Source organism: Terrapene carolina, unplaced genomic scaffold (assembly GCF_002925995.2).
Source record: "Terrapene carolina triunguis isolate 2854851 unplaced genomic scaffold, T_m_triunguis-2.0 Scaffold750, whole genome shotgun sequence".
NCBI classification, from domain to species: Eukaryota; Metazoa; Chordata; order Testudines; family Emydidae; genus Terrapene; species Terrapene triunguis.
Genome location: NW_020665101.1, coordinates 452,037 through 470,146, shown reverse-complemented (window position 1 = coordinate 470,146; position 18,110 = coordinate 452,037). Strand labels below are relative to the sequence as shown.

Below are 18,110 nucleotides of genomic sequence, written 5' to 3'. Positions count from 1 at the left end.
AAGGTGAACAAGTTTTCTCCCTCCTCCTTATGACACCCTTTTAGATACCTGAAAACTGCTATCATGTCCCCTCTCAGTCTTCTCTTTTCCAAACTAAACAAACCCAATTCTTTCAGCCTTCCTTCATAGGTCATGTTCTCAAGACCTTTAATCATTCTTGTTGCTCTTCTCTGGACCCTCTCCAATTTCTCCACATCTTTCTTGAAATGCGGTGCCCAGAACTGGACACAATACTCCAGCTGAGGCCTAACCAGAGCAGAGTAGAGCGGAAGAATGACTTCTCGTGTCTTGCTCACAACACACCTGTTAATACATCCCAGAATCACGTTTGCTTTTTTTGCAACAGCATCACACTGTTGACTCATATTTAGCTTGTGGTCCACTATAACCCCTAGATCCCTTTCTGCCGTACTCCTTCCTAGACAGTCTCTTCCCATTCTGTATGTGTGAAACTGATTTTTTCTTCCTAAGTGGAGCACTTTGCATTTGTCTTTGTTAAACTTCATCCTGTTTAACTCAGACCATTTCTCCAATTTGTCCAGATCATTTTGAATTATGACCCTGTCCTCCAAAGCAGTTGCAATCCCTCCCAGTTTGGTATCATCCGCAAACTTAATAAGCGTACTTTCTATACCAATATCTAAGTCGTTAATGAAGTTATTGAACAGAGCCGGTCCCAAAACAGACCCCTGCGGAACCCCACTCGTTATGCCTTTCCAGCAGGATTGGGAACCATTAATAACAACTCTCTGAGTACGGTTATCCAGCCAGTTATGCACTCACGATGGAGCACACGAGTTGAGTGTGGGGCGCTTGGAAGGGGAAAGGATTCAGCTCCCAGGTGTAGGCGTTACTGTAACGTAGTCCTGTAAGCGAACATAAACAGTGCGGTAAAACAGAACTGTGCCAAGCAATAGGCATTCTGCAGCTGATAATGTAGAGCTACAAGCCGATCCAACGCACAGTATTCTGGGCACAGAGCTGGAATGCTTTCTGGGACGTGTGGCTCCTCGGATGGGATGGCTGGGTGAGCAGTCTGCCGAGGGCATAGTTAGCAGCCGTGGCTCATGCAGTGTGCAAAATCAGAATGGGGTTTGGGGGGAAATGGGGAAAGAGTTGGACTTCTACCTTGTGCCAATTTTAAAACCCTCCCAGCACACTGGATTTATTATAGGGATGTAGGGAGAAGAGGCAGTTCTATTGTTACTGCATGCTGGCAAAGAATGATCTCGCTGTGTTAAAGGAGAGAGTGCATTTTGAGCTCATACACCAAGCTAACTACGTAGACAAAGTTGTAGGTCTGATTTCCATCACTCACTCTGGCATGATCATAACCTAGCCTAGGTTTCGTATACTTTGAGGCTTGACGGGACCATTAGATCATCTAGTCTGACCTCTTGTACATCACAGGCCATTTCTATTTCACCCAGTTTCCTCCGTACTGAGCCCAATCACTTGTTTGGCCAAAACATATCTTCTAGAGAGGCGCATCCTGTCTTGATTTAAAGACCTCAAGAGGTGGAAAATCCACCACTTCCCTAGGAAGTTTGTCCCAATGGTCAATCAACCTCGGTACAAAATTTGGCTCTTGTTCTACCTTTCTCCACTAGATCAAAGAACCCTTTTGGCACCTAGTATTTTCTCCTGGTGGAGGTACTTATTCACTGTAATCAAGTCACCTTTTAATCTTTTTGATAAGCTGAACAGATCTGAGCACGAAACGGTCATTTTCTTTGGCCCTCAAATAATTTTTGTGGCACCCTTTCCAGCTTTTCAACATCCTTTTTAAAAAGTGGGCCCCAGAACTGTACACCGTATTCTGGTATCGGCCTCTCCGGTGCCATAGAGAGAGGTATTATCCCCTCACTAGTCCTGCTCACCGCTTCTCTGCTTATACATCCAAGCGTCACACTGGCCCGTTGCACCTGGAGCGCGTGTTGAGTTGCTTGTCTGCTATGATTCCAAGACCCTTTTTATATTGGTTCCTCCCCGGGGTCCAGTCCCCCATTCTGTAGCTGTGGCTTATGTTCCTTGTTCCTAGCTGCGTCGCGTTGCACTTGGCTCAGCTGTATTAGAACGCGTTTTGTCGGAGAGGGCCCAGTTTACTGGGATGTCCGGATCGCTCTGTAAGACTGCCCTGGCCACCTCATTATTTACCAAGCTGCCAGTTTTTGTCATTGGAGTGTGAGCTGCATTCCAGGCTCGTTTGCAGCTCTAAGAGCTAATTGCAGAATGATTATTACTAAAATATTTTCATATCATTGCTGTTCCCTCTCTTCCTCCCCTAACCCCATGACATGGCTTCATTTAGCTAGCGACAGCTCAGGTGCAGTTCTTAGTCATTGGTGAAAGTTAAGGAAATGTGTTGTAAGGCCCAGCTGGGATCCTGAAGCTGTAGTCTGGAAAGTCCCAGGTGACTGCAGCTTCAGGCGGTACAGTGAATGGTGGTGATGGGGAATGGCTAGCATTGCCTTGTGCAGCTGAACTGTAATTTAGCCCCTTTACAAGAAATTGTCTCACATCTGGCAATGAACGCAGCTTTAAGAACAGGAGTGGAAGTGCAGTAAGCATTGCATGTTTAAACCAAGGTCCCTTGGAATAGCTGATTCTCCATTTAATCCCCAAAGTAGCCTTCTAACTGGAAATACTAACGTATTCCCATGTCAGATGTATGATCTGTTCTTTCACCTTGAGGTGACATTGGTTGATGTTGTCCTTGAGCCTGGCATCTTTGTGTAACCAGCCTCTGCTAGGTGACTGATGCTTTGACAGCAACATATTCAGAAGGGAGTCCCCAGTTCAACACTTCTGGCGATAGTCTTGCTAAGAACAAGGGAGTTGTAATTGCAGGAATTCTGGGTTCTTCTTTTTGCAAGCTTGACGCTTAAACTTATGGAAAGTCCATTTTGTTTAAAAAAAAACCCTGCCGATAAATGTTTAGCTAATCTGAGTTCTATTCCATGTCTTTCTCTGCTTGATGGCAATGTTCCAATTTGCCTTTAGGTTCATGCGTGGGAGATCTCAGACCAGTTGCTACAGATCCGACAGGATGTAGAATCATGCTACTTTGCAGCACAGACCATGAAGATGAAGATTCAAACCTCATTCTATGAACTCCCCACAGATTCGCATGCTTCGTTGCGGGACTCTTTACTGTCCCACATTCAGAACTTGAAAGACCTGTCACCCGTCATTGTAACTCAGGTAAGCCTTGTGTTACTCCTGGTGGGGGGAGGAAAAGGAGCATTTCTCAAGGCAGTCGCATACCACCTTTCTGTAATAAAGGATGAATAATTCGGTGTCTTAATTAGATATGCATTGTGGACATGTTGTAACATTTACACCACTGCTCCATCAAATCCTCTGTACAATAATTGCTGCCTTGTTTAGGAGAAAGGTCAAGAAACAGATGCTGCAAGTAACGTTTAATCATGACTAAAGTTTTTCACTGCTGGCTTTCAGAAATCCAGCATTCGTGCTCCCTGGCTGTTCTTCATTTAGCGTGGAGCAGGAAAAACGGAGAAAAGGAAAATCAATGTCCTTTAGACCCAGTCAGAGCAGTTTCTCCATTTATAGGCTCAGCGTAGTTTATTTCTTGTCCGATGGTCAATTCGGCAGTGATTCAGTACGTTCATACATTATTTTACCCCTTTCTGTGCTGCTTTGGGAGAGTGATGGGAGGAGCAGCTACGCAAGGATCTTTTCCCTGCTCAGCTACAAAAACAACGTTAAATTACCCATCAAAACGCCCTCAGCGACTGGAAGGTCTCTGACGTGAGGTGCTACCATTTCCCCAGGGCTGTGTTCATCTTAGATATTGAAGAACTAATTATTCCTTTGTGCCGTCAACTTAGCTCTCCTGCGTGACACTGCAGAGCACTTGTCACTACATCCCTGTGAAGTCCAAATCAGCCTCGCTACCTGTTGGTCCTCGATCAGCCTGCAGGGTCTGATCCTGCACTGGTTAAAGTCAATGGGAATTTTGCATTTGACTTCTGTGCAGGCAAGGTTGGGCCTGAATGAAAATTGTTTATAGTCGAGGAACTGTACATCGCTTCTGTTTCAAATGAAATGCAAATAACCTCGCAGTGCTAGTGAGGAGACTGGCTACGTTTCTAGGGAGCAATGGGTATGATGCAGCCTCCGCTAGCCAACCTGAGAGAAGGTTTGCAGCCATGGACAAGATACTGCAGTTTGCAAGTGGGTGGGAGAGTTCTGGCCTCAGTCTGACAGGTGAGTTGCAGGCCTATGATCCCTCAGCCTGAAGGAAATGACTGTTACCTGTGACTAAATGATGTGCCCAGCAAAAGTCATGTAGCCCCTTCCTTCCTGATGGACTGGTGCATTGGGTCATGAGTATTCTCTTGCTGCTTACACACCAGAGAAATAGTCCTATGGCTCCTGGATACTGAGTCCTGTGGGATTACCATGAGATCTGAGGGGTCGGGCTTTACTTCACAGAGGGTTTGACTTCTCCCATCTTCTCCTGGTGTTGTTGAACAGAATCTGGACGTTTTTCTCCCTGTCTAGCAGTACAAATTGGCCATTTCATGTTTTTAGCACTGGTCTTAGTCTTGTTCCTTTTTTTTCCCTCCCCCACATTTTAGCTTGCATTAGCAATAGCAGATCTCGCCCTACAAATGGCTTCTTGGAAGGGCTGTGTACAGACACTGGTGGAAAAGTAAGTATTTGTTTTATATCATTACGCTTTATTGAAATATTAAACGTACAAATCACTCCACTCCTACAAGACTTCGCCTACAAGAATGCGAAAAGAAAGGTAATGATCTGAAAGCACAACTGCACTTGCATGCACTGATACAAAAGAGTTGGAAAAGTGCTAGAAAATAACCTTTTCGTGACTGAAAACTTAAGTGGCTCCTGATTCTAATTGAATTATAGGAGTGAAGTGTTCAAGGTGAAGTGAGTGGCAAGTCGGTTTATAGACATATCTGTGATTGAAGCTGCGCATGCTTTTTTAGGGCTCCAGTCTAAGCCTTCCTCAGCTCCATTTCTATATTGCTTTACAATCCCTTTCTCACATGCATAGCTGGCTTATCCTTCTGGTTTAGGGTTGATCAGGAGTCTCAAGCCAGTCAATGCTGCATCTTAACTGGTTGCAGAGGTAGCTGGTTAGTGTCGTGAGACATTCCTTTCACTTCCTGCTGGGGCTGAGTACTGTCACTGAGCAACTGGAGCTCAAAGCAGGATCCACATCCGGCAACGCTTGTCACTGCATGAGGCCAGCACATACACATTGCGCTGTCGTGAAATGTTGCAGGTGCCGTGCGAAGCTTCTACTCGATAAAGCCCCTGCAATGTGAAATGGAGATTGCATGATGCCATTGTTGGCTCTGTGCGTGTGTGTGTGTGTGTGTGTGTGTGTGTGTGTGTGTGTGCATGCGCACGTGTGATAGGACTTGAGTTGTTGTATTTGTAGAACAAGAGATTTTTGTCATCCTCCTTGACAGGCACTTCCGACTACGGTAGGAGAACTAAACCCCAAACCTGGGTCAGTAATGCTCATTTATTTCGTAGCCTAACGTTTGCTTTTGACGTGCATCCAGATGATGTGTTTTCGGACAACTCTGTCCGGAATCTCTTTCAGTGAGATTCCTCTCCTCTCCCACTGTGGTGTTAAAGGTGCTTAGACGCTCCCGGAGTTGGATATTGTGCACGTTGGCAAGCCCCTTTCTTCTCCGTGCCGTTTCACTTCTTTGCCCCTCCGTCTGCTTCAGGTACAGTAACGACGTGACATCACTGCCCTTTCTGCTGGAGATCCTCACGGTGCTGCCAGAGGAGGTTAATAGCCGATCTTTGCGCATTGGCGCCAACCGCCGGACCGAAATCATTGAAGACCTGGCTTATTACTCCAGTACAGTGATCTCCCTTCTAGTAAGTAGATTGCCTGGAATGCAGGCATGTGACACATCAGTCTGCTCGGGTGGCATAGGACACAGTCTGAGACTATTTCAGATCTAGCCCAGGTTGGAAGTGATCAGGCAGCGATCAGGCCTCCTAACAGCTGCCAATGTGAAACTAGTTGCTCTCTTCAGTCCCTAGTGGATGAGAGTCCAACAAAAAACCACAGCTGGCCCCCAACTGCAAGCAGTAGGCCAAGGATTGAGTTTGGTCATGGAGCCTTAACTACCCCTCCAACTAGTCAGGATTTGAGACACAGAGAGGGGCCGTTTGGGGAGGAAACTGGCACAGAACAAAGAGTGGCAGTGCTTAAAGGCCTTCAGTCTCCTGCGCTGTCAGTCCAGCAGCCCTCACTGGCACTAAATGCATTTAGACATCAGGCCCTACTTGAATTGCGGCTGGGCTGTGGACAAGCCCTGGAAAATCAGGGACAAGTCATCATTATTATTATTTGCTGTAATAAGGCCCGTTGTTTTTTCACTGTCGGCCGCCCGTGGCTGAGAGCAGGGACCCCTGCTGTCGAAATTGTGTTGGAAGCCTAATATTGCGGGGTCTGCAATATCGTGAATTAAGTAGGGCCTTCTTTGTAGATTAAAACAGATGAGGGATCCCAGACCATTCACTTATCTTATTTTAATATAAAAGGAGACTGTGGCAGAGAGAACCTTTAATGTAATTCTAGAATGAGAGGTATTGATTTGTCCGAATAAGAACCTGGAGATTTACGGCTACCTAAAGGCCATCTTATTTATCTTATTTTTACCACGAGTTCTTTCTTGACTTACCCACGCCCTTCGTGCAATGTAGTGTCCCGTAGTGTTCACCCAAAGGATGAGATAGGGTGGCAGATGGAAAAATCAACATCCACAGGTGAATTTCTAGTTGCTTTCCCACTGGTGTGCCGCTGAGGAGAGTTCGGGCTCTCCAGGGAGCTAACTGCTTGAGGACATTGGTGCTCAACAAGGCTTGTGACTTGGGTTTGAGGGGTGAAATGAATCAACCTGTCTCCAAAGCAGTTCAGAGATTGAAAGGAGCTGACTAGAATATATCCAGCCCCACTCCACTCGGTCAGTGTTTTCCCAAGGATGCGTTACTCATTTCCTACTAAATTATTTGAACTAAATACTCAAGAGAGACCAATCTGGACCCCCTTCCTCCCCCTCCAGGCTGTACTGAAGTACAGCCCCCATACACATTAATGCAGAGCTCCTCGTTACTTTTTACCATTTCACATTGCTTATTTAAATGGGAAATACAACATGCCCCCCAGCTGTGCATAATAAGGCTGTTAATATCATAGAACCCCAGATGGAATTGCATTTTGATGTATTATAATTATACTAGATGGTAACAGGAATGATTTTTTTGCTTTGCAGCCCACGCTTTCTCTGCTTCTCTCCTTTCGCTGCCCTTCACATCTGTGTCTGCTTTGCTGTCTGTTGCCCAAGCTTTTCCTCCAGCTGCTTTCCTTTTGCTTCAGCTCTGCTGGCCGTAATTTTTCTCATTTTCATAGCTGCTGGAGTTGGAACCGATCTGTTAAGTTGCATCGCTCTCTTCTTCTCCACCCTCAAAACCACCTCTCGCTTAATGCAGGTTCATTCCCCAGGGGGCCTTCAGCGCTTTGTCGAATCCAGTTTTGAATGACACCAGTGATGTGGGTCGCCACTTCCTTTGAGGGGATCATCCCATCACCTGACCAAGCTCACCCTAAATTTTCCACTACTCCTAGTTACAGAACTTCATAAGATGTCAAATTCAGGAGTGGCAGAAGCGCCCTAAAAGGGAGGGGAACACTGAACCATGGTCCTGTCCCATCCACTGCCCCCCAAGGCCCCGCCTTCCCTCTTTTAAAAGTGCTGAGGCCCTGGCCCCTCCCCCACCCCTATTCCGGCGCCCCTGGTCAAATTCCCTTCTCAGTTTGATGCTACACCTTTTGTTATTTGCAGACAGTTATGTTCCCTTCTAGCCGTTGTTTAGCTGTGCCGTATGTAGAATATTTAACCTTACTTTGTGAATCAACACTCTTGCCCATTTCTAATTCCTTTTGTTCTCTGGATTCCAGCTTGTTTGTATCTTTCTTATACCAGATTGCTCAGAATTGGGCATAGTATTCTGGGTTGTGCTCTCAAGCCATAAAGAGGCTTCCTGCAATGTGATGGGGTATTTCTGCCCAAAAGCATCTCCAAATCATATGGAGCATATTGCCCTTTTTTTTTTTTTTTTGGCTATCTTGTAACAAGCACCTCCAATTCATTGTCCAATATCGTCTTGTGTTTGTCTCGACTCCCCTGCTTTCCATATCTCTCCTGTGTTAAATCTCACTTTATTTTCAGCTCATATTTCTTCAGTCTAGGTCCTTTTATTTGTGTCCTTGTTGCTGCTTGTAACTTTCCCCCCACACTCTTCATCCCCAACTGTTTAGTTTCATCTGTTTCGTTAACATGCTGGTTGCTTCCTTTTTCCAGATCATCAGTGAAGATGCTAAATAATTACTCCTGGGGGAATTCTCATAGACTCATAGACTCATAGACTTTAAGGTCAGAAGGGACCAATATGGTCATCTAGTCTGACCCCCCGCATGATGCAGGCCACAAAAGCTGACCCCCCCACTTTCCCTTAGTTCTGCTGTTGAAGTCTCCAGATCGTGATCTAAAGACTTCAAGTCGCAGAGAATCTTCCAGCTTGCGACCCCTGCCCTATGCTGCGGAGGAAGGCGAAAAACCTCCAGGGCCACTGCCAATCTACCCTGGAGGAAAATTCCTTCCCGACCCCAAATATGGCGATCAGCAGAACCCCGAGCATACAGGCAAGATTCTCTAGCCAGACCCTCATTTTACCAGCGATGGCCGTTATTGCCTAATTGATTAGAATCACGTAATCCCATCAAACCATTCCCTCCATAAACTTATCTAGCCTAATCTTAAAGCCAGAGAGGTCTTTCGCCCCCACCGTTTCCCTCGGGAGGCTGTTCCAAAATTTCACCCCTCTGACGGTTAGAAACCTTCGTCTAATTTCAAGCCTAAATTTCCCCACGGCCAGTTTATATCCATTCGTTCTCGTGTCCACATTAGCACTGAGCTGAAATAATTCCTCCCCCTCCCTGGTATTTATCCCTTTGATATATTTGAAGAGAGCAATCATATCCCCCCTCAGCCTTCTTTTGGTTAGGCTAAACAAACCAAGCTCCTCGAGTCTCCTTTCATAGGAAAGGTTTTCCATTCCCCGGATCATCCTAGTTGCCCTTCTCTGTACCCGTTCCAGTTTCAGTTCATCCCTTTTAAACATAGGAGACCAGAACTGCACACAGTACTCCAAGTGAGGTCTCACCAGCGCCTTGTATAACGGAAGCAGCACCTCCCTGTCCCTACTAGAAATACCTCGCCTTATGCATCCCAAGATCGCATTAGCTTTTTTCGCAGCCACGTTGCATTGCCGACTCATAGTCATCCTGCGATCAACCAGGACTCCGAGGTCCTTCTCCTCCTCCGTCACTTCTAACCTATGCGTCCCTAGCTTATAACTGAAATTCTTATTAGTCATCCCTAAATGCATCACCTTACACTTCTCACTATTAAATCTCATCCTATTACTAATACTCCAATTTACAAGGTCATCCAAGTCTCCCTGCAGAATATCCCGATCCTTCTCCGAGTTGGCAATGCCTCCCAACTTTGTGTCATCCGCAAACTTTATCAGCCCACTCCTACATTTGGTTCCGAGGTCAGTAACGAATAGATTAAATAAAATCGGACCCAGAACTGAACCTTGAGGAACCCCACTGGTGACCTCCCTCCAATCTGACAGTTCACCTTTCAGTACTACCCGCTGCAGTCTCCCCTTTAACCAGTTCCTTATCCACCTTTGGATTTTCCTATCGATCCCCATCTTATCCAATTTAACCAATAATTCCTCATGCGGAACCGTATCAAATGCTTTACTAAAATCCAGGTATATTAGATCCACCGCATTTCCTTTATCTAGAAGGTCTGTTACTTTCTCAAAGAAGGAGATCAGGTTGGTTTGGCACGACCTGCCTTTCGTAAACCCATGTTGTAATTTGTCCCAATTCTATATCACTGCACGTGCGCAGAATTCATGTCTCCCGCAGATTTCTTTCTTTCCCCGCAGAAAAATGACTTCTGATGGGGAAGCAAAGGGAAGCTGCAAGAGTGGTCACGCGCCCCTCCCTGGCAGCACAGGCAGGTCGATTTGAGCTCCTGGAGCAGCCAGTAGAGACATAAATCACTGCGGGGAGGGCTTGGCAGTCATGTATGTGTGAGAGAGAGAGAGACTCTGTCCCTCTCACTTGCTATTGCAGCATGCTTGGCATGGAAGGGCAGGGCATTGGGGTGTTTCTGAGGAGGTAGGCGTGGGGCAGGCTCTGTCCCCTCAAGCAGAGCAGAATGTAGCAGCCTGCCTGCTTAGTGAATTGTTCCCATTGTCTTTGTGAATTCCCCCAGGAGTATAAAACAGGTGTAAAAGTTTTAAGCCTCCTTTACATTGCCAGAGTGGTGTAAAGGACAGTATGGCTGTAGAAATGCTTATGGTGCTTTAGTGATTTGGACTGAAAAAAATTCCTATCAAAATGTGCTCCATGAACTGTTTGCTACTGACCTATTTGGAGATGGTCAGTAGCTAATATAAATTGTGAGTTTGATTCCCCAGCCCTCACTTGCTCTTCAGTTGCCTATGATGTAACACTGAGCATATGGCTGCATATATTTGTTGTCTAATAACTAGAAATAAAAGGTCAAACCTAGTTACATTACGGGGGGGAGGGGGAGTGTTGGAGATTTTCTCCAATGCTCCCCACACCCATTCTCCATCCATTGTATTGTAGTTTAAATAAATTACCAAAATAATTTAAACCAGCATGATTATATTGCATTATTTTGACAAATAAAATATGCACCAAGAGTATAAATAATATTTGCGTTAACCTGGTTCTGTGGTATGACCCGGCACTGCACTCAACTCCAGTTTATTACCTTGCTGTCCAGAATTCCTCATTTTCATGTGTTCAAAAGGCTTTTGAAGTTTTAATTCTTTTCTCTTAAAATTTAACTGGGAGCTTAACGCTTAGTTTAAAAGTTCAAAAACGTATAGCCGAGAACAGGAGCAGGGGAGGTTAGGAACATGGGGTCAGACCACACTGTTCCAATCAGTTAGGTATCCCATGTCCAATGGTGGCCAATATCTAATGCTTCAGAGGCAGATCGATTATGTCTCTCCTCTTCCTCTCTACCCTTCCCCCACCCCAAAAACAAACAAACAAGCAAAAAACCCCACACCATACAGTGCACCTGCATGTATAAGGAGGGCCATGGAGAACACGTTCCTAATTTTGCCAGTTGCTTTAATCCAGATTCTGAAAGTCTCATAGACTTTAAGGTCAGAAGGGACCATTGTGATCAGCTAGTCTGACCTTCTGCACCTTGCAGGCCACAGAACCTCACCCTGGGGCCTGTACTAGAATTAGCTGGTTTAAGTTCCAACCTAGTTTAAAGCCTAGGTTCTATCTTTATGAGTCTGCAGAGATGTTACCCCTAAGACGTTGTGCTTCTTTTTCGCTCTAGCCACCCCGGGCACTTTCTCTGTGAAGAGAGAGAAGCCGGCTGTCTGACTGGTTAATTGGTTAGATGAGCAAGCTCATGTCTCTCTGATTGCTTATTAGTAGAGATGATGTGGGAAGCCTGGGTTAGTCAAAAGCTCATGGTGGATCATGACCAGGCCAGCTGGACCCACTGGTAGAATCTCTGAGCGTGTTCCACCACGATGACCCTCCCGAAGTCTGAAAGGAAAAGCGGCTTTTGGCAGCACAGTGGCAAGTCTCTGGTGATAGCTGCTGATGGTCTGCAGATATGTCTGCTGAGAGGAGGTCGTGGCCAGTGATTTCTTGGGACAGCCTGTCATTTGTTGGCTTTGCCAGGCAGACTGCACCCATGTGTTTGCTTTGCCTGGTGTGTTTAATGGAACTTTGGGGGCCATGATTCGTAAATGAGCACTCCAATGATCGGGACCTAGTGTTGCAGCAGTTGCTCTTTGCCTACAGGGCTGTACCACATCCCAGTTTAGGGTTTTCACCATTTGAACTTGTATATGGCCGCGAGGTTATGGGACCATTACAATTGGTAAAGCAGCAGCGGGAGGGGTTTGTGCCTTCTCCAGGAACTAACATTCTGGATTTTGTAAACAACCTACCAAACACCCTCCGAACCTCGTTAGCCCTTGCTAGAGAAAACCTAAACGATGCTCAGGAAGAGCAAAAAGCCTGGTATAATAAACATGCCAAAGAGCGTTGCTTCGAAGTAGGGGACCAGGTCAGACAACCCAAGTTTCCTTTGCAAAGTCTAGAGTGGGCATTTTAATGAGCTGCCTGAAGAGCAAAAAGAAATTGGGTGTCTGTCTAGGATTTAACTTGTATATAGAACTCGCATAGGATTTAGCTCAGATATTTTTTTTTAAGTTACTTATATTTAGGGGTCTACCAAATTCTTCGCAGCTGTGAAAATTGCATTATGGACCATGAAATCTGGTCTCCGGCCACCCAGCTCTGAAGGCAGAGCAGAGAGCGGCGGGTGCTGCCCTGGCGCCAAGCTCTTAAGTCAGCCCGGCCAGCAGCCACCGCTCTCCGCTCTGCCTTCAGAGCTAGGTGCCCAGGCAGCCGCCGCCCAGCTTCAGGCAGCGCAACCCCCAGCATCAGCACAGAAGTAAGGGTAGCAATACTGCGGCCCCCTAATAGGCTTGTGACCCCCTTTTGGATCTGGGCCCCTAGTTTGAGAAATGCTATAGGAGAAGTCGCACAATTTTCTTCAGGGATATGTAACACGTCTGCAAAATTTTCTATTTATGCCGTGACCAACCCATGAAATGTGTGTGATTTCTCCACGATCTAAATAGACCCCCTACTGTCTAATAAAACCTCTGTCTAATAAGAGTCCTCTAGAGGCTGTAATAATGTACAGAGCTACTAGCCTTCTGGACTAGACTATCAAGTGAACAGTAAGCGTGACCCTCTTGATATGGAAAGCTGTAAAACTTGTAGGCTCCATTCTCCCTGGAGATGGGATGGTCCAGGATCCGCTCAAGCCCTGAGTCGGCAAAACATGAGGCTGTTTTTCTAGCTTAGCACAGCAAGGGCCCCCTTTGGATGGGTCCTGGCAAACCTTGTCAGTGGGGTTGCTGATGAACAACAGAAGGCCCCCTCCCCCAGGGCTGAGGGCTCCCAGCCACAGTCAGAAATAACTCCCCAGTTTCTTACCGCATGATAGTGTAACGAGTGTCCTCAAGCGGGCCCGAACGATGCCTTTTACCTTTCAAAGCCCTCACCGCGAAGCTAGCGATGCGAGTGTATTTTGCAGCAGTGAGTGTAAGGAAATCTTAACTTGAGACTTGGCAAATATGAAGCTCATTAGGGCCGAGCTTCATCTATCTTTGAGACAGGACCCTGCAGGAAATTGATGTGCCGTGGACGGGTGAACATATTCCAGGCTGCTTTTCTCACCATGCGCTGTCACTGCAGTTGAAGTCAATTGACGTGCTTGGCTCAGTCCCTAGATCATGTGGGGGGCTTGTCTATTTAAGCAGGACGGGGGAGGGGGGAGTGTCTGAAGTCATCTCCTGCCAGACTGACGTTCTGGCTATGGTACGTGGCTCGTGTTTCTTGCCATGCGCTTTTCTCAAGAGGCTGATTTTAGGTGTGGGGGTGTCATTTAGTGATATAGACGAGTCTCTTCATGTTGACACTGATGGGGGTGGGAATTGTGTTTTTTAAATACAGTTCTTCCCTCAACGATCACGTCCTGGATGCTGCGTACCTTGAAACGCTGATCCTCCCTGTTCACGGCTTCCAGAAACATGTACACAGGAGGGCGTCAGTTTCATGCTTGTGGAAACGAACTGGTAACTTTGGGGCTCTAACCAATTCTCCATCCCTGCCCTTTCTCCCCTAGATGACCTGTGTGGAGAAAGCAGGTAACGATGAGAAGATGCTGATGAAAATTTTCCGCTGCCTGGGGAGCTGGTTCAACCTGGGAGTTCTGGATAGTAACTTCATGGCCAACAGCAAGTTACTGTCCCTCCTCTTCGAGGTGCTGGTGAGTATTCGCTCAGGCCATTGAACGAGCTCCTCTCTGCCCGGGAAGAACGGTGGTCACTTTTTACCAGGAGAGGAACAGCAAAACTTTGAAATCAGTTTGGAATCCCTGTGCAGATTTGTTGTAAACGTTGGCACACTAGAATGACAGCTCATTGGTGGCCTGCATGCAGGTCATAAAGAGAAGTTTACTCCCCTTCCTGGGCCCTTTCCTCTGTCTTGAGTATGAGGCCCGGCCCATCTCTTAGCCCACTGTGCTGCTCGCTGCGCACTAGCTCATCCCCTGTGCCCCAAATAGCACTGCTTGGTGCCCCCCCAGATTTCCAGCCTGAAGGCTGTCAAGAACTGGCAACTTGGAGAAGTGGGTGTCAACAGGAGCACAGGAATCTCTTAAGAGCAAGAGTCCAGTTCTGGCCAAGCCTCCCAGTGGCCAGGAACTCCCCATCTTCCCTTGCTCGTTGCCTTCTAGTGGCACTTGGAAAATTGGGTAGGTCCCAGATGACTAGCACTTGGTAACATCGAATTTCCTCAGCTAAAGAAAAAAATACTTTTGAAGTGCTTCCTCTGCCCTCATGTCAGGTCCCGAGTTCAGGATTCCAGTTCTCTGGGATCAGCTATTGCTGACCTGAGATGTGCTGAGAACGTGGGGAAACGTTCTTGCCCAGAATGCTGAATCCTGAACTCGGGACTGGACAGGGAAGTGGAGGAGGGGGTGATGCTTATGTTCTCTGTGAATTTCCAATCTAATCCTATTCTGTTCTGCGTCAGGGACCGTGAAGGCGAATGGCGAAGGTTCTTTGTGAGCAGACTGGGGTGAAGTTAGCCCCAAGCACAGCATGTTGAAGGGGAGGGTTGAAGATGTCATTTTTAGCCTTTACTGAGTAAGAGAACTGAGCAAAGGGCTGTGGCTCATGGAGTTGGGGAGGAAACCTCACTCCATTTCTCTAGAGTGAAATAGGCAGGGAAAAGAGCAACTCAAACAAAATCCTGGTTTTCTGAGCTGCAAAGGGATTATTGGGGGATTGGTAGGTGACGGCCCTGGGCCAAAAACACAGCAGACGTAGAATGCGAATGTAAGACCTGTTCTCCAGTTTGGCTGCATACCATAGAGGAGGGAAAAACCTGCACCTTCTTCAGGGTCATCATCCATCTCAATCTCTAGCTATTCAGATAGTGAAAAGAACCATGAATTTCTTCTCGTGCTGCATTTGAAAGTCCTCGATCTGAGCGGCATGAACATTTTCAATTAAAGCAGATGGTAGGACACCTTCTCGCCCCCTGGACTCTATTATTCCCTACGGCTGCATTCCTGTCGAAAGCCCTACTGCCACAAATCCTTCCTCTGTGTAGCTTGGGATTCGGCAGTTCTATCCCCAGATGGGTCACGAAATGGCTCACTGTACTGTTTCCAGTTATAGTACATTGGGACAGGACTGGAGTGGGAGTGGGGTGGCATTGGATTGCAGAAACCTTGTTGGTCATGCAGGATCCTGTAATCTTGGCAAACCCAGTGGTTCTACTTTCTGGCAGACAATACTTCTGAAAAGAAGTTCACAAAGTTCTAGTAGATCTGTTCTCCTATTCTCACGGTCTGGCCCATTCATCATCAGTCTTCTCAACTTCTAGTAAGAGGCTACTTTGTCTAGTTCACTGGTGCTTCAACTTTTCCTGTCATGCCCCACTCCCTTACCAGTAATGGAATCTGTCTGTGCTTCCCCCTCCATTACTGTACGGTTGGCTCAGTACAGGAGCTTGGGCTGACAGTGGAGCTGTGGGAGGAGCTGGGGCTAGAGGCGGAGTTGGGCTGGGGGCAAGGTGACCAGAGGGCAAGTGTGAAAAAGGTGCCTATATAAGAAAAAGCCTCCAAAATCGGGACTGTCACTATAAAATCGGGACATCTGGTCACCCTAGCTGGGGGTGGAGCGGAGCTGGGGTGGGTGGCAGGGGGCAGGGCAGGGAGTGTGGGGGCTGGCCTGGACCTCGCCACCGAACGCCTCTCCCCCCCAAACGTTCCTCTGTGCCCCTCTGGGGGGTGCACCCCACAGTTTGGGGACCACTGGTCGAGTTTCAGAGTAACAGCCGTGTTAGTCTGTATCAGCAAAAAGAACAGGAGTACTTGTGGCACCTTAGAGACTAACAAATTTATTAGAGCATAAGCTTTCGTGGGCTACAACCCACTTCTTCGGATGCATATTGAGTGAAACATATCGAGGAGATATATATACACACATACAGAGAGCATGAACAGGTGGGAGTTGTCTTACCAACTCTGAGAGGCCAATTAAGTAAGAGAAAAAAAACTTTTGAAGTGATAATCAAGGTAGCCAAGTACAGACAGTTTGATAAGAAGCAAGTGTGAGAATACTTACAAGGGGAGATAGATTCAATGTTTGTAATGGCTCAGCCATTCCCAATCCCTATTTAGCCCTGAGTTGATTGTGTCTAGTTTGCATATCGAGTTGTTAGAGCACGAGGCTGGGAGCCAGGGCTCCTGGATTCCATTCCAGCTTCTGTCACTGATGTTCTTTGTGACCTGAAGTAAGTTTGACTTCAACTTCTGTCTGTTTTCTCCATCTGCGAAATGAACATTGCTAGCAGTTGCTGTTACTGACCACTTCAATTAAGGCTGAGTTCAAGGTTTTATACTAATCTCCTTTTTACGTGCTCGTAACTTTCTCCATCATATACAAGGTAGGCGAGATAATATCTTCTGTTGGATCGACTTCAGTTGGTGAGAGAGAGAAGCTTTCGAGCCACACACAGCTCTTCTTCAGGTGTGGGAAAGGTACTCCCAGTGTCTCAGCTAAATGCAAGGTGGAGCAGATTGTTTAGCATAAGTAGTTATGCTGGTCCCTTAGAATATGCTAAACAATCTGTTCCACCTTGCATTTTAGCTGTGACATTCAGAGTACCTTTCCCAGACCTGAAGAATCGGTGGCTTGAAAGCTTCTCTCTCACCAACAGAAGTTGGTCCAATAAAAGAGATTACCTCCCCCACCTGGCACCTTTAATATCCTGGTATTGACATGGCTACAACACTGCATCCATCATATACAGTTCTTCCAGGCTGAAATTTACCATGCTTAAAGGTGAATTGTTTCGTAAGGCTTTGAGCAAGGTGCCTTTAACACTTGTTTGCATTATGCAAGTGTTGGAATAAAGTTCTCTCCAGCCGCACGGGATTTAAAATATTTGAACGTTGTTAACTTTCCAGGCTAGAAGCATAAAACTTGGCTTGGTTTGTAATCCTTATCAAAGAAACAAAATTGGCTGTAGATTTTCCAAGTTCTGAACATTTAAGTTAATATTTTGCTCATGCACAGTACAGCGTTTTTCTCTCTCCTTTTTCTGACACCTTTAACTTAGAACAGCTAACTCAGGAAAGTCTTTCTCCATATGTGTGGAAACCCCAAAGTGCTCCAGTAAAACAGGAAAATTAAATGCAAAAACTCGCATTAATACAACATGAAGGTTGAAGAGCTGAGCTAAGCACACACAAGTCAGAAATTCGCAAATGGTACAGGTTTCTCCTGCATTGTTTGCTCAGACCCAGAGGTGAAAGTATAAGCCGGTCCGGTATGGTGTACCGGCAAGAGCCAGTACGCCGAGCCGGACTGGACCGGCTTCCGCGGCGGTGATTTAAAGGGCCCAGGGCTCCAGCCGCTGCAGGGAGCCCTGGGCCCTTTAAAGCGCTGCCGGAGCTCCAGCAGCCGGGCTCCCGCAGTTATTTAAAGGACCTGGAGCTCCGTGGCAGCCGGAGCCCCGGGCCCTTTAATTCGCCCCTGAACCCCGGGGCTCCCAGCCGCCTCTGTAGCTGGTAGCTCAGGGTGATTTAAAGGCCCTGGGGCTCACAGCCAGAGCCCCAGGGCCTTTAAATCTTGAAAGGCCACACCTCTTCCGGTTGAGGCCACACCCCTGCTCAGGACTCCGGCGTACTGGTAAGTCCTTTAAGTTACTTTCACCCCTGCTCAGAGCTGTTGCATGGATGAGGTATTGTCTCATGTTTTATTATTGTGCCATTATTAAATGGGTAACTTGCTTTGCATTTGTTGCACGATACAGTCCAAGCAAACCAAAATGCAAATTAAGGTTC

The 18,110-nt window shown here is 46.8% G+C and overlaps 1 protein-coding gene across 3 annotated transcripts in view; it reads left to right on the top strand.

The window, feature by feature from the left end:
- TNPO3 (transportin 3) overlaps nucleotides 1-18,110 on the top strand; it is an 83,050-nt gene that overhangs the window by 34,834 nt on the left and 30,106 nt on the right. For all 3 annotated transcript variants that reach the window (XM_026660303.1, XM_026660304.1, XM_024194540.1), the window contains exons 2-5: nucleotides 3,004-3,204; nucleotides 4,608-4,681; nucleotides 5,739-5,895; nucleotides 13,875-14,018. In XM_026660303.1, the coding sequence (XP_026516088.1) occupies nucleotides 3,004-3,204; nucleotides 4,608-4,681; nucleotides 5,739-5,895; nucleotides 13,875-14,018 (576 nt within the window). The remainder of the gene's footprint in view (nucleotides 1-3,003; nucleotides 3,205-4,607; nucleotides 4,682-5,738; nucleotides 5,896-13,874; nucleotides 14,019-18,110) is intronic.